Genomic DNA, 17,185 nt, shown 5'->3' with positions numbered 1-17,185 from the left:
ATGTATCATTCATATGCTACATCATATGCTACATATGGGCAGAATAGATTTTTAGAGGGTGATCAGCAATTTAGTTTGGTGTATGTTAAGTTTGAGATGTCTAGTAGATACCACATTGAGACTGCTCTGAGTCTACTTAACTTTGCAGAGGCATGTTCTTCAGAATTTCTTTTCATAATGGTCTCTGGGAGGCCGTCTTACTGTTTGTCTCAAATTGTCTTTATCTACCTCCACTTTTGAGTATAGTTTAACTGGGTATAGAATTCTGGTTAACAGCTATTTTCCCTCAGTGCTTTAAAAATCTGTGTCTTTTATTATTGCCAGTGAGAAACTTATCTTTGGTGTAATTGGTTTCCTTTGTCGGCATCTTATTTTTTCTTTCTTCTCCTGTGGCTTTTAAGGTTTTCTCTTAATCGCAATTTCACTGTGATATGCCTAGGTATGGGTTTATTTACCTGGAGTAGATACTTGGAATATACTTTGAATCTGAGGCCTTGTGACTTTTTTCAGTTTTGGAAATTTTCTAGATATTTCTTTGAGTATTTTTCTCCTAGTTATTTTATTCCTGCTTTCTGTAACCCCTCTTAGAATATATTGGTTTCTCTCAAGCTATTGTCTATATGTATGTATACAAACAGGTACATTTGTGCACATATATATTTGGTGTTTTTGTCTTCTTTCTCTGTACTGTTTTGGGTACCTTTACCAGAAAACTGTCGTCTGAGTCACTAATTCTCTAGAATTCATCTTTTTTTTTTTTTAATTTTGAAAGTACATTAAATTTTTTTTTTAACGTTTATTTATTTTTGAGAGAAAGAGAGACAGAGTGTGAGTGGGGGAGGAGCAGAGAAAGAGGTAGACACAGAATCCAAAGCAGGCTCCAGGCTCTGAGCTGTCAGCGCAGAGCCCAACACGGGGCTGAAACTCACAAACCATGAGATCATGACCTGAGCTGAAGTCAGACGCTTAACCAACTGAGCCACCCAGGCTCCCCTTGCTCTTTTTAAAATAGAAGTTATTCCTAATCTCTTGAGTATTCTAAACAGTTATTTTAAGGTCTTTGTCAGACTGCTCCATAAAATTGTTTCATGTGGAATGAATTTATGCTCAAATTATTGTTTTTTAAGATAGTTTTTCTTAATGTAAAACTTATGGCTGTGTTTTGAATTTTGATTTGCTGACTATATGATTGGGAGTCTTTTTGGTTTATCTTTTTATTCTCCTTTGGCCCATTCCTCTCTATCAGAGGAATTAGATTAGATAGTGGCATTTTAGGTCTTCCACCCAAAGTAATACTGGGAATATTACAGATCTTGTCACCAAGCTAGAAGTCAGCCTGGTTCGAGGTTTCTCTGGGCCCACAGCTTTTCCTACTGCTGGAGCTCTGGCAGTAGCCCTTTTCCAACTTCCCTTCATGGGAGAGGAAGCCCCTGAAATTTCCCATTTCCTGGGAGTGAGATGAGTTATCCCCCAGGAACTAGTTCCTGGCCATCACTGCTGCTTCTGGACCTGTAATCCACCAGATCTCTGGTGTCAGCATTCTTGCTGCTTTGCATTTCTATTCTGTTTTACCCAGATAATTATCTTGTTTTTGAGCTCAGTTGGTTTTGGGGTTCTATTGCATATTTTGGTTATTATTAATATATATTGGGGATGTGGCTTGTCAAAATGTAAACCAGCTGTTCCATCTCTATCAGTTATATTGAAGCTCTTTAAAGCTTGCTTTTCTTGGGGCGCCTGGGTGGCTCAGTCGGTTGGGCGTCCGACTTCGGCTCAGGTCATGATCTCGCGGTCTGTGAGTTCGAGCCCCGCATCGGGCTCTGGGCTGACAGCTCAGAGCCTGGAGCCTGTTTCGGATTCTGTGTCTCCCTCTCTCTCTGACCCTCCCCTGCTCATGCTCTGTCTCTCTCTGTCTCAAAAATAAATAAATGTTAAAAAAAAATTTTAAAAAATAAAGCTTGCTTTTCTCATAGTAATAATAGATGATAATTTTAGAAAACAACCTGTTCAGAATGTGTTAAACACTTCACCAAAACAAACTTGTTTAATCCTCCCAACACTTTTCATTTTATAGAAAAGTGAGAAATGGGGAGGTTTCATATTTTGCCATGGATCACACAGCTATTACATGGCAGAGCAAGGATTCTAAAATAACTTGGCTCCATAGCATGTCCTCCTAACCACTATGATAGACTGTCTCACCTGTCAGTTGGGGAAAATCATACCGTGTTTGTTGTTGTGCAAGACAAGATGCGAAAAGTCTAGTGTTGTATCTCATGTATACTAGGCATTCAGTAAAGGTTTATTTTTCTTTCCTTAGTGCAGGCAAATATATTTTCAGTATGACAATTTAAACACCTCTGTGTAAGTTTGTTTTGTTTAAAATATAGCACATTTCATTTTAGTAAAAGAGCGGGAGTTCTAGGATTGAACTACTTTTCTTGTGTGGTGGTGGGGGCAGGACTGGCCTGGGAGAAATGCAGAGCTAGGGAATCAAAGAAATAGGGTCAAGTGTAAAGTCCAAATTGAAGACCAGACAACTGAAGGATTCTACAGAAAAGCTGGATTGATCCCGGCGGATTCCAGAGCAAAACACCGTGTGGACTAGATGGTAGGAGCTGGTGTCTTGATCATTTCCCAGGGCTCCTGAGGCTCCCGGATCCTTGGCAATGGGCAGAGAGGGCTCTGGTGAGGGCACTTTGCCAGATTTGGCCTCATTGAGTACTCTCGGATCTTTGTTTTCAAATTCCCCAAGTTAACAAGGAGAGTTTAGTCTTAGTTTGCAGCACATAAGGGACTAAATAGGCCCGGTTAACTGTTTATAGTTACAGTAGCCAAGAATCTAAATTAAGGAATTGCCTCTGGGGCCTTCAAGTATTTCCTCAGTCATCTCATCTCCTCCTTCCTCAACCCCACTTATGTGGGCTTTCCACCGTTCTGCCCGCACATCCTCAGAGTCCAGCTCACACTCCACCCCTTCCATGGCACTGTACTGAGCCCTTGTACACCTTGTGCCTAGTAGTGCTCGAAATACACTGGAGGCTTTGAGAAAGAAAAGGTCCTTGTGAGATGTAATATTTGGAGGAAGTTTTACTAATTTGTATGAATAGGGATAAGTACGGAGATCATAAACAAATGCTTAGTTGAGAATATGGAGTGTGTGTGTGTGTGTGTGTGTGTGTGTGTGTGTGTAGCACATGTGTTAGAATGGGAACCAGCAAAGTGCACAACCTTACTAGAACAGAAAGTCTGTACAGGAATGTGGAAAAATTTTAAGGTTACAATCAAGTAGGAGGGTTGGGACCAGGCCATAGGTGACCCTTCAAGCTGGAATAGTTGATCAAGATGGAAAAAGAATTAGATCGAGATTTGTTAACAGTCACAAGCCCTTGTAAGTTCAGATGAGGAAGGATGATGCATGGTGAGGTGGCCTATTCTTATCTCAGATCTGCCTGCCTTTTCAGATTGGTTGGTTTTGGTAGAACCTCTGTCGGTCAAGTCAGGGAGGCCCAGGAGAGGTGCACTGACAGTGCCTTTTTTTCTTCTTTAAATGTTTATTTTTGAGAGAGAGAGACTGCGCGCGCGTGGGAGCTCATGAGCTGGGGGAGGGGCAGAGAGAGAGAGAGAGAGAGAGACAGAGGATCCAAAGCAGACTCTCTGTAGAGAGCCCGACGTGGGGCTCAAAGTCACAAACCGTGAAATCATCACCTGAGCCAAAATTGGACGCCTAACTGACTGAGCCACCCAGTCACCCCTCACTGATAGTGTTGGGGAGCATTACTAAGCTAGTATTTATTGCACTGGTATTTCAGTGCACTTGCTAGGAACATAAGGAAATCGGAAAAAAAACCCTTACCTCTTACAGTTCCTTTCCCCCTTAGTTTTTCCTGTATAGTGATTCCCTGTAGGAGACTTGACCTTAGACTGCAGCACTATTTAATGTCAGTCCTACAAGGCTGGTGGTCCTGTGGTGGGAAAGAGAATAGGTAAATTAAATCCACATGTAATCTTAGATCAGTTAGTTTTTACTTTATTTACCTCCGTGACTCCAGTTTTTTCGGATGACTAGATCACAAAAGATGACTTTTGCTTTGGTTTTCTTTTCTTTCTTTCTTTTTTTTTTTTCTTTTCCCTGCTCACTCTTGTGGAGTATTTTAATCCAAATATGCTTAAAAGACTGTGAAGACTGAGCAATAGAAGACAGTAATCCATGACTATATCACTAGCACGTAACAGCTCTGGGGCATTTGGATTTCAGTTTTTGATTGGGCAACTGTGTGAGGATTATACAAGGCTGGCAATGTTAGTAATAAACTAGAAAACAATTCCGTGGAACTCAATGCATTTATCTTAATTTTTAAGAGGTATAAATCCAGTGATGAGAAGTAACTTCAACTCCTATAAATATAAAAGTGCAGGAGGACTATTTATATTATGAAAGATTTCAGACATTATATGAATGGATTATTTTTATTATGAGAAGTTTCAAATGTAAATTTTAAACATGTATAATACATAAACATAAAAAACATACCAAAATTTCAAACATACATGTATAAAAGTAGAGAGAATAGTAAAATGAACTGCGATTACCCATCACCCAGATAGATACAATATTTATCAGAGTTTTGCCACACTTGCTTCGTCTGTCCCCTTCTTGATGGCTTGCTGAACTGTTACAAAGTGCATTTCTGATTTGTATTTCCAGTCCTATGCACTCCTCTGTGCATCTCTAAACAATACGGACACTTTCTTCCACGTGCATAATGCCATTGACACGTCCTAGAAATAATTCTTTGGTGTCCTATAGTATCTAGTACATATAAATCTCTTCTATTATTTGAAAATACCTCTTTTACCTTTGTTTTTTTGTTCAAGCCAGCATCTAACCAAGGTTCACACTTTGTATTTGGTTGTTATGCCTTTGGATCTCTTTTAATCTCGTAGTTCAGATTGTGGATGGCTGGTTTTGGTGGCTGAGGGGGTGAGTGGGAAGAAGCAGGGGTGGGGTGAATTTTTTAAGCTATGCTAAAAGGAAACCTTTAAAATCACAGAGCATGCTGGCAGTAGGGAGATTTGATTGTAAAGTTTATGGCTGAAACAACGTATTTTTGAATGTTTATTTATTTATTTCGAGAGGGAGAGAACGTGTATGCATGCATGCACATGACCAGGAGAGGGACAGAGAGGGAGAGAGGGAGAGAGAGAATCCCAAGCAGGCTTAGTGCTGTTTGTGCAGAGCCAGACGTGCGGTTTGATCTCCCCAACTGTGAGATCATGACCTGAGCTGAAATCAAGAGTTGGGCACTCAAACAGACTGAGACATCCAGGTGCCTCTATGGCCAAAATATATTTTTAGGCCCCTGTCAAACTTTTAAAAATGTTTCCTATAGAGTAGTTTTTTTTTTTTTTTAATTTTTAAAATGTTTATTTATTTTTGAGAGAGAGAGAAACAGAGTGTGAGTGGGGAAGGGACAGAGAGAGAGAGGGAGACAGAATCCAAAGAAGGCTTCAGGACCTGAGCTGTTAGCATGGAGCCTGATGCGGGGCTTGAACTCGTGAACCACACTAGATCATGACCTGAGCCAAAGTCCGATGCTTAACTGACTGAGCCACCCAGGCACCCCATAGAGTATTATTATTTATATATGATTTGTTTTATGCAAGACACAAACAACTAAATTTGAGTTACTATTTGGAACATTTAATTAGAAACTGAAGTTGTCAGGGCGCCTGGGTGGCTGAGTCAGTGAAGGGTCTGACTTCAGCTCAGGTCGTGATCTCATGGTCCATGGGTTCAAGCTCCACGTCGGGCTCTATGCTGACAGATCAGAGCCTGGAGCCTGCTTCAGATTCTGTGTCTGTCTCTCTGCCCCTCCCCTGCTTGCACTCTGTCTCTCTCTCTGTCTCTCTCTCTCTCTCAAAAGTAAGTAAACATTAAAAAAAAAAAAAAGAAAAATCTTTCTGCAAAATGTTTTCCTCAATTTAAAAACAGAGTATTTTTTCTTTGGATTTCATCTCTTTATTTTCATATATTTACTTTAGTCAAATCCAGTTATGATCCTCCTAAAATAATTGTCTGTCTACCACTGAATATGCTATTTCTTAGGATAATGTTATATGATCTGTTAAGGCATAAGGTTAAAAATTTTTATTAAAATTAAATATTCTTAAGCACAGCAGAGTAACACTTCATATAGTAGAGTGGAATCTCACCAACAGCAAAGTCCAAATAATCTAAAAATGTTTATACTAACCTGCTTTATTAATTTTCTGTAGGATTTGGTTGAAAATTTTGTGGGAGGCCACATTTTGAGAGACATGAAAATGATTATTAAGATATACCTTAAAATGTGTTTTCTTTGCATATAATCTCTGTAAAGACCGAACATAAGTTATAATAAAGTTATATTCTCTTTGTGTTTTGCAGTATAGATTATCTGTAAGAGTTTCATTAACCTTCATCAGAACATTTTGAATATGAGTGTAAGCCATGGTATTAAAACTTATTTTGCAGACAAGACACATGCTTTATATGCCTTTGTAAGAAATGGAACCTTTAGTAGCTTCAGACCTAGCTTAAGACCCATAGTAAAGAGGAAGGTAAGTGAAAAGTAGAAAGGGAGACAAGTTTTAGTTTTCCTCCTTCCAAATATAAGGATATTTCTTCTTCTCTAACAATGTTAATGTGTATTAATAGTTCGTACTTTTATCTTTTGGTGCCCGATTATTCCAAATGTTTGCTTCATCTATTCCTCTTAGGTGCCCCAATGTGAGTCTGCAAAAGCTGCCAGAACACTGGTTATGGAATGTTTTAGAGGAAATTAAATGCAGTGATCCCTCATCTAAACTCTGCGCTACAAGGCGCAGTGCCGGACTTCCTTTCTACATACAGGTACTTATCCACGGGACATAGCTGTCTGTCTGTCTTTTGATAATTTGTTTTATTTGTCTTTTGACGATCCCTTTGACATGTGAGGGAGCATATTGCATAAGAGATAGTTCTGGCTTTTATGTATGTGGCTTTGTTGCGTGTGTGGACAGTATGTTCCCATGACAGATCTGTTCTTGGAAGAAACCCTCTCTACAAAGTCAGTCTTGTAATGTGAACAGAGGGTGGTATGGATTTCCGCCTGTGTATTAAGTAGGCAGACATCACTGTGGCACATTCATGGCTCACTTCTAGGAAGTGTGCACGTTGCCTTTTTCTTTTTGAGTTAGAAAAAATAGTCTTCCTGTTATTTCAAGACCCTTAACACTTTCTCTGAAAGCAATAAGTATTAGCAATTTCTTTTCAATACGTCCATAAAATGTCCATGCGTAAAATAATTTTAATCCTAATGGTAGCTAACGTTTATAAATGGTTATTTGACATATATTAACTTATTTAATCTTTCTTCAAGCCCTATGAGATATGTCCTGTTATCATTTGTATACTACAGATGAGGAAACTGAGGCTGAGGAAAGTTAAGTGACTTGCCAAAAGCCCCAGAGATAGTGTGAGCAGGACTAAGACTGGAACCTTGGGCAGCCTGAATCCTGAACGACTCTACATGTGAAAATGGGTGTGTGGTAGTGCATTTTTTGTTTTTTAATGCAGAAGAAAGCATATTATACACACTGTTTTGCCCTTGCTTTTTTTCCACTTACTGTTTTACCTCAAAGATCATTGCGTATCAGCACACCCAGATATTGCTAGTTGATAGGAAGATATTTTATTTCCACAGTGTTGCAATTAAGAGGCTATCGTCCTCATGAATTCAACGAATAAAAACCAAAGTCCTCACAATATTAAATCAGACCCCAACCTGGAAGGTCTTTGTTTAATATTTAGTAAGATTCAGTCCAGGAATGATGGTGGTATAATAAAAGCAATGAAAATAAGTGCAACAAAGTGTTTTATTAGTGCCTCTACATTTTTTCCTTCTCTTTCTTACTCGTCAAATTTCCACAGTCATCATTTTGTGATGACACTGGACACCAACTTGCAGAGGTTGTTGATGTGATGCAGAGCTCATCGAAATGAAAACTCTCTGATCTGACCCATTCTGCATCAGTTTGGTTCATCTCCTGCCTGTAATTCATTTGGACCTCGTGTGTTTTTGCCTCACTTGAGGACAAATGTTAACATAGTAGCAAGGTCTAGTTGCATGTTTGTGCAGTGTGCTTATTCCACCTCTGGCTCCCGTCTAGTACTAAATATTGGTCATAGTGACAGAGCAGTTAGGACACATACTTTCTTTTTTTTATTTAATTTTTTTAATTTTTTTATTTTTTTAACGTTTATTTATTTTTGAGACAGAGAGAGACAGAGCATGAACGGGGAAAGGGCAGAGAGAGAGGGAGACACAGAATCCGAAGCAGGCTCCAGGCTCTGAGCCATCAGCCCAGAGCCCGACGCGGGGCTCGAACTCACGGACCGCGAGATCGTGTCCTGAGCCGAAGTCGGCCGCCCAACCGACTGAGCCACCCAGGCGCCCCGATCTTTTTTTTAACTTTTTAAATGTTTATTTATTTTTGAGAGAGAGACACAGAGCGCAAGCAGGGGAGGGGCAGAGAGAGAGGGAGACAGAATCTGAAGCAGGCTCCAGCCTCTGAGCTGTCAGCACAGAGCCTGATGTGGGGTTCGAACTCACGAACCGAACCGCAAGATCATGACCTGAGCCAAAATCAGATGCTTAACTGACTGAGCCCCCCAAGCGCCCCAGGACATGTCCTTTTTTAGTCCATCCTTGGAAAGAATGTCATAACTATGCACACAACTCTTGGGGGCGGGGGGGAAGCCATGGCTCCAAGGAGACATTTCAGTAATTGCATGTAGCTTTTTTATTTATGTTAGTTGAGTAAAATCTAAATTATTAGAAAAATCTGTTCAGAGAGGCCCCCATCCCTCTTAGCATAACTTACCAATAAGTTATGTTCTCATGGAAACCTCTATTTAGTGTTAACTATGGAGAAAAACTGCCTAGTTAGTTTATGAACTTATCTTTTGTACAGACAGATATAAAAATGCTTTGAGTGGTCATTAGGAAAATAGTATATATGTTTTATGAGCATAAATAGCATAAATATACTATAATAAATTTGTCTTTTTTTTTTAAGTTTATTTATTTATTTTGAGAAAGAGACAGAGAGAGAGCATGCATGAGCAGGAGAGGGGCAGAGGGAGAGGGAGAGAGAGAATCCCAAGCAGGCTCTGTACTGTCAGTGCAGAGCCCGATGTGGGGCTTGAACTCACAAAGTGTGAGACCGTGACCCGAGCCAAAATCAAGAGCTGGATGCTCAACTGACTGAGCCACCCAGGTGCTCCGATAAATATGTCTTTTAAACCTGGATCAGTTTGGTTCATCTCCTGGATGTGTTTACCTCTTTTATGGATTATAAAAGCTTCCAAAAAAGCTGAATAGCTTGAAACTTTCACTCTTGGGAGCTACTAGCTATGCACAAATGAAATAACCACTGCTACTCCTAGCTCTATACAACCACTGATCTGTTTTCTGTGTCTACAGATTTGCCTTTTCTGGATATTTCATATAAATGGGATCATATACTGTGTGGTCTTTATGTCTTTCACTTCGCATGTTTTCAAAATCCATCCATGTTGTAGCATATATCAGTACTTCATTCCTTTTTATTGGCTCAGGTGGTTTGATATCCTATTTTTATGTTTAATGTATATTGGCAAAATGTTAGACACAAAGTAAATTAGCAGCTCTTGAAAATTCAAATATAGGACCCCTTTGGAGTTTGTAGTATTTCCTTTTGCTCCATGGACTTCCCAGTATTATGGTTTGATGGTCCTTCAGGTAGAGACTCTTTGGTAAAAAATTAAACAACTGATCAATCTCCAGGGAGTTTCTAAATCCTTGCAAGAAATTTAATCCACAGGTGTTTTTGTTTTTTAAGTAAAGAGGATTTTCTTGTTGATAAATTTGTTACAAAATCCGACTTGCTGGGGGCTCCTGGGTGGCTCAGTCAGTTGAGCGTCTGGACTTTTGGTTTCAGCTCAGGTCATGATCCCAGGATCGTGGGATCAAGCCCCACATCAGGCTCTTCACTGAGCGTGGAGCCTGCTTGAGGTTCTCTCTCTTCTCTGCCCCTCTCCCCCACTTGTGTACACGTGCACTCTCTGTCAAATTAAAAACAAAAAACAAAACCCAAAACTGACTTGCTTATTGTATCTGAGACCTGTCACATAGTTGTGGTCCTAGGAGAGTGCTCAGTAAGAACCATTCATTCAACCTTTTAGAATTGTATAGTTAACAAGCAAACTGGAAATGACCTTAGAGATGCCATGATATCACCATCACCTTATTTTACAGATGAAGAACCTGAGGGATGGAGAAGTTAAACTACTTGCCCAAGGCTGAATGGCTTAATTAACTTGCTTGATACCACATGTTTTCATAAGGGGATTTTTCATTTTGGGATTGATTCTAGGAACTAGAAATAAGTATATGTAAAACAATAGCCCAGTTTATTTTTGTCTTGTTTTTCCATAGGCACTATTGGCATCTGAACCGAAGAAAGGCAAAATGGATTTGTTGAAAATAACAATGAAAGAGTTAATCTCCTTGGCTGGGCCTACAGATGACTCACAGAGCATAGTCCCCCAGGTAATAATGGAAATACACAAAGACTGCTAGGAAGGCAGTGATTTTAAATCTTTGCTGTCCAAAAAAAAAGTATCTGCTAAAAAAAAGAAAGAAAAAGAAAAGTATTTGCTCTAGATATAGAATTATTGAAAATAGGGTGGGTATTTGAAGCTTGCTCTGGATGCTTTTGTTTTGTTGGCCTTTCCTGTCCACAAAATAAACCATTGCTTTAGTTGATCTATGTTAACCAAAATGACCTATTTTTAAACTTTGGTGAAAACATCCAACTAAAGGCATTTTATAATGCTACTCTGCCAGTTTTATTTCACATTTCTCCAATACCTGGCTAGCTTTAACCTCTTTTCATGTATTAGTCCTCTGAATTAATTCTGTGAATTGCCCATTGAAAGACTTTTTGGCTATCTTTAATTTGGTTATTTGTCTTTATCTTTCAGGAGTTGGGTTTTTTTGGTTGTTTTAAAATGATTTTCCTGATAACAGTTCTTTTTGGTTGAGTTACACACCTCTTCTTCCAATCTGTGGCTTCTCTTTTCACTTTGCTTATGGTCTCTGTTATTGCATGGAAGTTTTAAATTTTAATAAAATGGAATATGCCGGCTTTTTCTTTTATGGTTTGTACATTCGGATCTTGTTTAATAAATACACCAAGGTCAGAACATATTTTGTATTTTCTTTTTAAAGTTTTAATTTTATTTCTCACATTTCTGTCTTTACACTATCTGTAATTCGTTTTTGTTTGTGTGTAAAATAAGAAAATAATTTTATTACCTTCCATTTGGATAATTAATATGCAAGTGTTTTTGATACAGTATATCCTTTCCCCTTGATTTATAGCACCCTTCTATCTCTGATATACTGTTCTTGTTGACATGCATGTCTGTTTGTGTGCTTTGTTTTATTGGTCTGTTATATTATCTCTGAGCCAAAAACTCTATTTTAATTACTATCTTTTCAATAACTTTTGGTATCTGGTAGGGTGAATTTCCCTTTTTTTCCTTTGCAATTATCCTGGCTATATTTTTTCCATTGCTCTTCCATATAAGTTATAGAATCAGCTTGCTAAGTTTAACAAAACCCCCTTTTGAATTTTTGTTGGAATTTAAATTTATTGATTTGTTTGGGGAAAATGACTCTGTGCTGAATATAAGCACAACAATAAGCAAAAAAATTAATTGCATTTATACACACCAGCAACATATAATACAATCCTTAAAATACTGTTTATAATCACTAGAAAAAATACAAAGTATGTAGAATTAAATCTCACAAAAGATCTATAAGACTTTTGTAGGAGATTATTTTTAAAAATAATGAAAGGGGTGCCCGGGTCGCTCTGTCAGTTGAGTGTCTGACTTTGGCTCAGGTCGTGATATCACTGTTCGTGGGTTCGAGCCCTGCGTTGAGCTCTGTGCAGATAGCTCAAGAGCCTGAAGCCTGCTTTGGATTCTGTGTCTCCCTCTCTTTCTGTCCCTCCCCCGCTCTCACTCTGTCTCTCAAAAATAAATAAACAGAATAAAAATTTTAAAATAATGAAAGACATAGAGAAAGAGCTGAATAAATGGAGAAAACTAGCCATGCTCATGGACTGGAAGATTTAAATTAAAAAAAAAAAATATTTTTAATGTTTACTTATTTTTGAGAGTAAGAGAGAGAGAGAGAGAAAGAGACAGCATGAGTGGGAGAGGGGCAGAGAGAGAAGGAGACACAGAATCTGAAGCAGGCTTCAGGCTCTGAGCTATCAGCACAGAGCCTGATGCAGGGCTCGAACTCATGGACCGTGAGATCATGACCTGAGCCAAAGCTGGATGCTCAACTGACTGAGCCACCTAGGCACCCCTAGAAGATTTAAATATTAAAAAAGAAGTCATGTCAGCTATTGTGTATTACAACTAATGACTTGTCTGTAAATCTTTTGGATTTTCTTTATGGATAATCATATCCTCAGTAAATAATGCTAAATTTGTTTTACCTTTCTAATTCTTATTCATAAAATATTTTTCTTATTCTGCTGGCTGGAACTTGTAGTATGATTTGTATAGCAATAGAAATAGCAGTTATCCCTATGTGATTGCTGATATTTGCTGTAGGTTTAAATCTGTCATATAGCTCATTAAGGAAATCACATTTCCTTGAATGCTTTCAAGTATCTTTCGAGATAAATGTCTTCTTCTCGAATTTGCAAATAATCATGAATATACTTATTTTTGATCCAATACCATCTTTGCGTATGGAATCCTAACCCACAACTTTGACATGGTGAATTGTTTTTACACATTGCTAGATTTCCTTAAAATCTTTTAAAAAATATTTTTTGCGTATTTTCACTGGGTTCATGAGATTGACCTGTGGTTTTTCTTTTTCATGCTGTACCTGTCCTTATTTTTTATGTAAATTTTTTTATTGAATTATAACATATACAAAGACATATAGAAATCATATCTGTACAACAATAAAGTTTCACGAGGTGAACATACTGGTGTAACTAGCAAGAGACAGAACATTTTAACACCTCAAAGCCTCCTCACGCTCCTTCTAATCAGTACCTTTTCCCCAAGGGTAACTACTAGCCTAACTTTAACACCTTAGTTTTAGTTCTACCTGGTTTTTTTAAGTTTTAAATAAACGAAAACATACCATTATGTACTCTTTTGATGTGGTTTCTTTTGACCAACATTATGTTTATATTATCCATCCAAGTTGTAATTTATTTATTTTCGTTGCTATATGATATTATATAATTTATTCATTCTTCTGCTGATGACCATTTGGGTTGGTTTTTATTTTGGGTTATTAAGAATAGTACTTTTAAGAACATTCTTGTACATGCCTAATGGTGAACATATATATATTTCTTTTCGGTAGATACCTACGAGTGTTTTTGGGGTATGTTGTATATTAAGCTTTAATAGAAATTACCATTTTCCCAAAGTAGTTGTCCTTACTTTTCTAGCCAAGCTGTGCTAGACTGGTAAAATAAATTTGGGAGTCTTCTCTTCTCCAAATAGTTTATATAAATTGGGATTATCTATTCTTTGAATATTTGGTAGAATTCATCTATAAATTCATGTGGGTCAATATTTTGGTAATTGTTGTAGTTATTATATTGGATTTGTTTTTTTGTTTTTGGTCTTTGGGTAGGATTTTTATCTATTGATTTCCTTTATGTAATGATAAACATCTATTTGTTTTGATACATTCTATTTCCTGGGAAGTTGTTCATTTTGTCTAATTTTTCAAATCGATTTGGGTAGCATTATTCACAGTAGTATTTTTGCTTTATTCTCTGTAGTATCTGTAGTCATATCATCCTTGGTATTCATGATACTGCTTGTTTTCTTCTCTCTCTTCTTGGTTGGCCAGAGGTTTGTTTCTATTTCAAAGAATCAGCTTTAGGTTTTGGTAATGGTCTTGGTTATGTCATTGCTTTTTTCAAAATTTTCTGCTCTTTTAAATTTTCTTTCTCTTTTCTAACTTATTGTTCTTTGTCATCTGAATTGGACACTGAGAATATTCATTTTTAGTCTTTTTTTCTTTATAGAAGCATGTAAGGCATGCATTTTTTTTTTTTTTTAAGTTCCACTTACATTGCATCTCAAAATGTTGATGTGTAGCACCTTGGTTATTGGTCAGCCCTAAATGTTAATTTTTTTTTCCTTTGACCACTTTTTTTTAAAAAATAAAGTATCAGTTTTAAAAGTATTTAAAGAAATCAGTTTCTGACTTAGTTCCACTGTGATCAGAACATAATATGTAAGATTTTAATTATTTGGTATTTGTTGAGATTTTATTTGTGGCTAGGTTTTAAGTCATTTAAAAAAATAAATGTTTCATGTGTACTTGAAAAGAACGTGTTGTCTCTATTTGTTAGGTGCAGGATTCTGCATATGTCCATTGAATCAAACTTTTTAGTTGCACTGTTTAAATCTTTTAAAAAATTGATTTATCAGATAATTGTATTTTATCAAAATCTGCTATTTCATTTGTGGATTATTTATTTCTTCTCAAATTCAGTAATATTTTTATTTTGAGGTTATGTTATTGAATGTGTACAGATTTAGAATTACCAGGGTCTTCAACCACATCTAATTTTTAGCTTTTTATTCTAGGTTCATGCTTTAAATATCCTTAGAGCCTTGTTCAGAGATACACGTCTGGGAGAAAATATTATTCCATATGTGGCTGATGGAGCTAAGGCTGCAATTCTAGGCTTTACATCACCAGTCTGGGCAGTAAGTGCTTTTGCCATTTTTTTTTCATTGACTTAATTATACTTCCGAGTAGGTTTTAATAAGCTACTATTTATCTTCTTTGTTGGCTTTTTAGCCATAATTATTTGTTTTCTTATTTAAGTGATTGCCTTAGGGGTTTTAGCATGTATCTTTAGCATCACTGTCCACCCTCAAGTGATACCGTATCACTTCATTTGAAGTGTAAGAACCTAATGATACATATTTCCTTTTCTCTCCTCCCAATCTTTGTGCTTTTATTAGTTTATGTATATTATAAACCCACACTACATTGTTATTATTTTTGTTTAAACTGTCACTTATCTCTTTTTCAAAATTTATCATGTTAACCATTTTAAAATATACAGTTCAGGGGTGCCTGGGTGGCTCAGTCGGTTGAGCACCTGACCGGCTCAGGTCATGATCTCATGGTTCGTGAGTTTGAACCCCACGTTGGGCTCTGTGCTGACACCTAAGAGCCTGGAACCTGTTTCGGATTCTGTGTCTCCCTCTCTCTCTGCCCCTCCTCCTCTCACATTCTGTCTCTCTCTCTCTCAAAAATAAATAAACATTAAAAAGTAAATAAATAAAAATAAAATATACAGTTCAGTGGCACGAGGTACATTTGCAGTGTTGTGCAGTCATCACCACTATCCATTCTCAGAACTTTTTCATCACCCTAAACAGAAGCTCTGTATCTGTTAAACAGTCACTCCTCACTTCCTTGGTGAGGTACTCCCTGCCCCAGGGAACCTCTGTTCTACTTTCCAGGCTCTATGAATTTGCCTGTTGTAGGTACCTCATATAAGTGAAATTACAGAATTTTTGTCCTTTTGTATCTGGATTATTTCATTTAGTGTAGTGTTTTCAAGGTTTATCCATGTTGTAGCCTGTGTTATTATTTCGTTCCTTTTTAAGGCTGAATGGTACTCTGTTGTATGTATATAGGACATTTTGTTTATCCATTCATCTGTTGATAAACATTTAGGGGGTTTTTTGGCTATCATGAATAATGCTGCTCTAATTGAGAGTCAGTATTTTGTAGTGTAGCCAAAGGCACAGACTTCCAAGGTAAAGAGGAATCCTCAAGGTTGCCAACTTCTGCCTGGAAAATTGTGCATCTTCCTGTAAGAGAGATACATGTCTGAAATCCTGTCTAGGAGCATTGCCTAACTACTCCTGAGGACACAGTGTTTACCTTTTGCATTTACAGGAAGCAGAGCAATACCTGTGTACCTTCAGTAGAGTCATAGAGGTAGGAATGGGGCTTTACCATCCGGAAAACTAGAGATCATAAAACTGATTGCCAGCAATATCAATATTGTTTTCGACACGTCGTAAATTCAAGATGAACAAAGAAATGCTTTCAGAGGGTGAAACCTGGTGACTTTTCCAACATTTTAGCAAAACTGAAAGTATCAAAAATGAGTGCCTTATTTTAAAAAAAAATCCTTTTTGAGCCCTTTTGAAATAGTAACACATATACTGCAGAAAATTAGAAAATAAAGAAAAGCATAGAAAGAAAAGTAAAAGTCACCTGTTTAACCGCCATAGAGATGATAATCATTATTAGCATTCTGATGTATTTTCTGCCTTTTTTTAACGTGGGTTTCAAATGTATGTAGTACTCAGATACACACATATATCCACAAAAGACTGCATTCACATATATAAGTGCTCATGTGTAGTTTTATGTGGGGGGGGGGGATATTCCTTACTAACACTGGTGATGAAGGGATCTTTTTGGTTCTATTCAGTTTGCTGTACTTGAGAAAATAAACATCATAGCTCTAATGATCAGTACTGTGACTTTAATATATTGATTGTTAGCCTTTTTTTCTTATAAAAACTTAATCTAAGATATGCCAAAATTATAAATCAACATAATCAATGAACATGAAGAGGGCTTCATTTTAGGACAATTGAAATGTATAACAGTTTAAAACAACCTACCACAGCATTCTCTGTTGAAGTCATTTACAGAGTGGTTTTTCCTGAATGCATGTGAAATGTGGTTTAATTTACTGAAACCTAATTTGTGCACATCTTTTCAAGAATATATCTTGTGCCTAAATGTGACTACATTTGTACTTTGGACCTAACTGTTTTTCCATGTTGCAGAGGAAAACACAAGTAAAATTAACTTAATTTTAATTTTGCAGTAAAGGAATGTTTTCCAACAAGCATTCATGTATAATTTTATTTTTTGTTTACAGATTCCTCAATCCTATGTATTGAGACCATACAAATTTTTTGATCTTTGCCATCCCTTGTGCATTTTTAAAATACAGGGGAAAGGTATTGTAAACAGATTAGCATTAAGCACATCTACTGTGTTGCATA

At 37.1% G+C, this 17,185-nt stretch overlaps 1 protein-coding gene across 2 annotated transcripts in view; it reads left to right on the top strand.

Moving 5' to 3' along the window:
• The window catches only part of THADA (THADA armadillo repeat containing), a 333,497-nt gene that overhangs the window by 75,679 nt on the left and 240,633 nt on the right, over window positions 1-17,185 (top strand). For both annotated transcript variants that reach the window (XM_049650200.1, XM_049650201.1), the window contains 3 exons: window positions 6,763-6,895; window positions 10,503-10,616; window positions 14,723-14,845. In XM_049650200.1, coding sequence (XP_049506157.1) covers window positions 6,763-6,895; window positions 10,503-10,616; window positions 14,723-14,845 — 370 coding nt within the window. The remainder of the gene's footprint in view (window positions 1-6,762; window positions 6,896-10,502; window positions 10,617-14,722; window positions 14,846-17,185) is intronic.

Source organism: Panthera uncia (assembly GCF_023721935.1).
Source record: "Panthera uncia isolate 11264 chromosome A3 unlocalized genomic scaffold, Puncia_PCG_1.0 HiC_scaffold_11, whole genome shotgun sequence".
Taxonomy (NCBI): domain Eukaryota; kingdom Metazoa; phylum Chordata; class Mammalia; order Carnivora; family Felidae; genus Panthera; species Panthera uncia.
The sequence above is the reverse complement of the archived record's forward strand: the minus strand, read 5'-3'. Positions and strand labels throughout refer to the sequence as shown.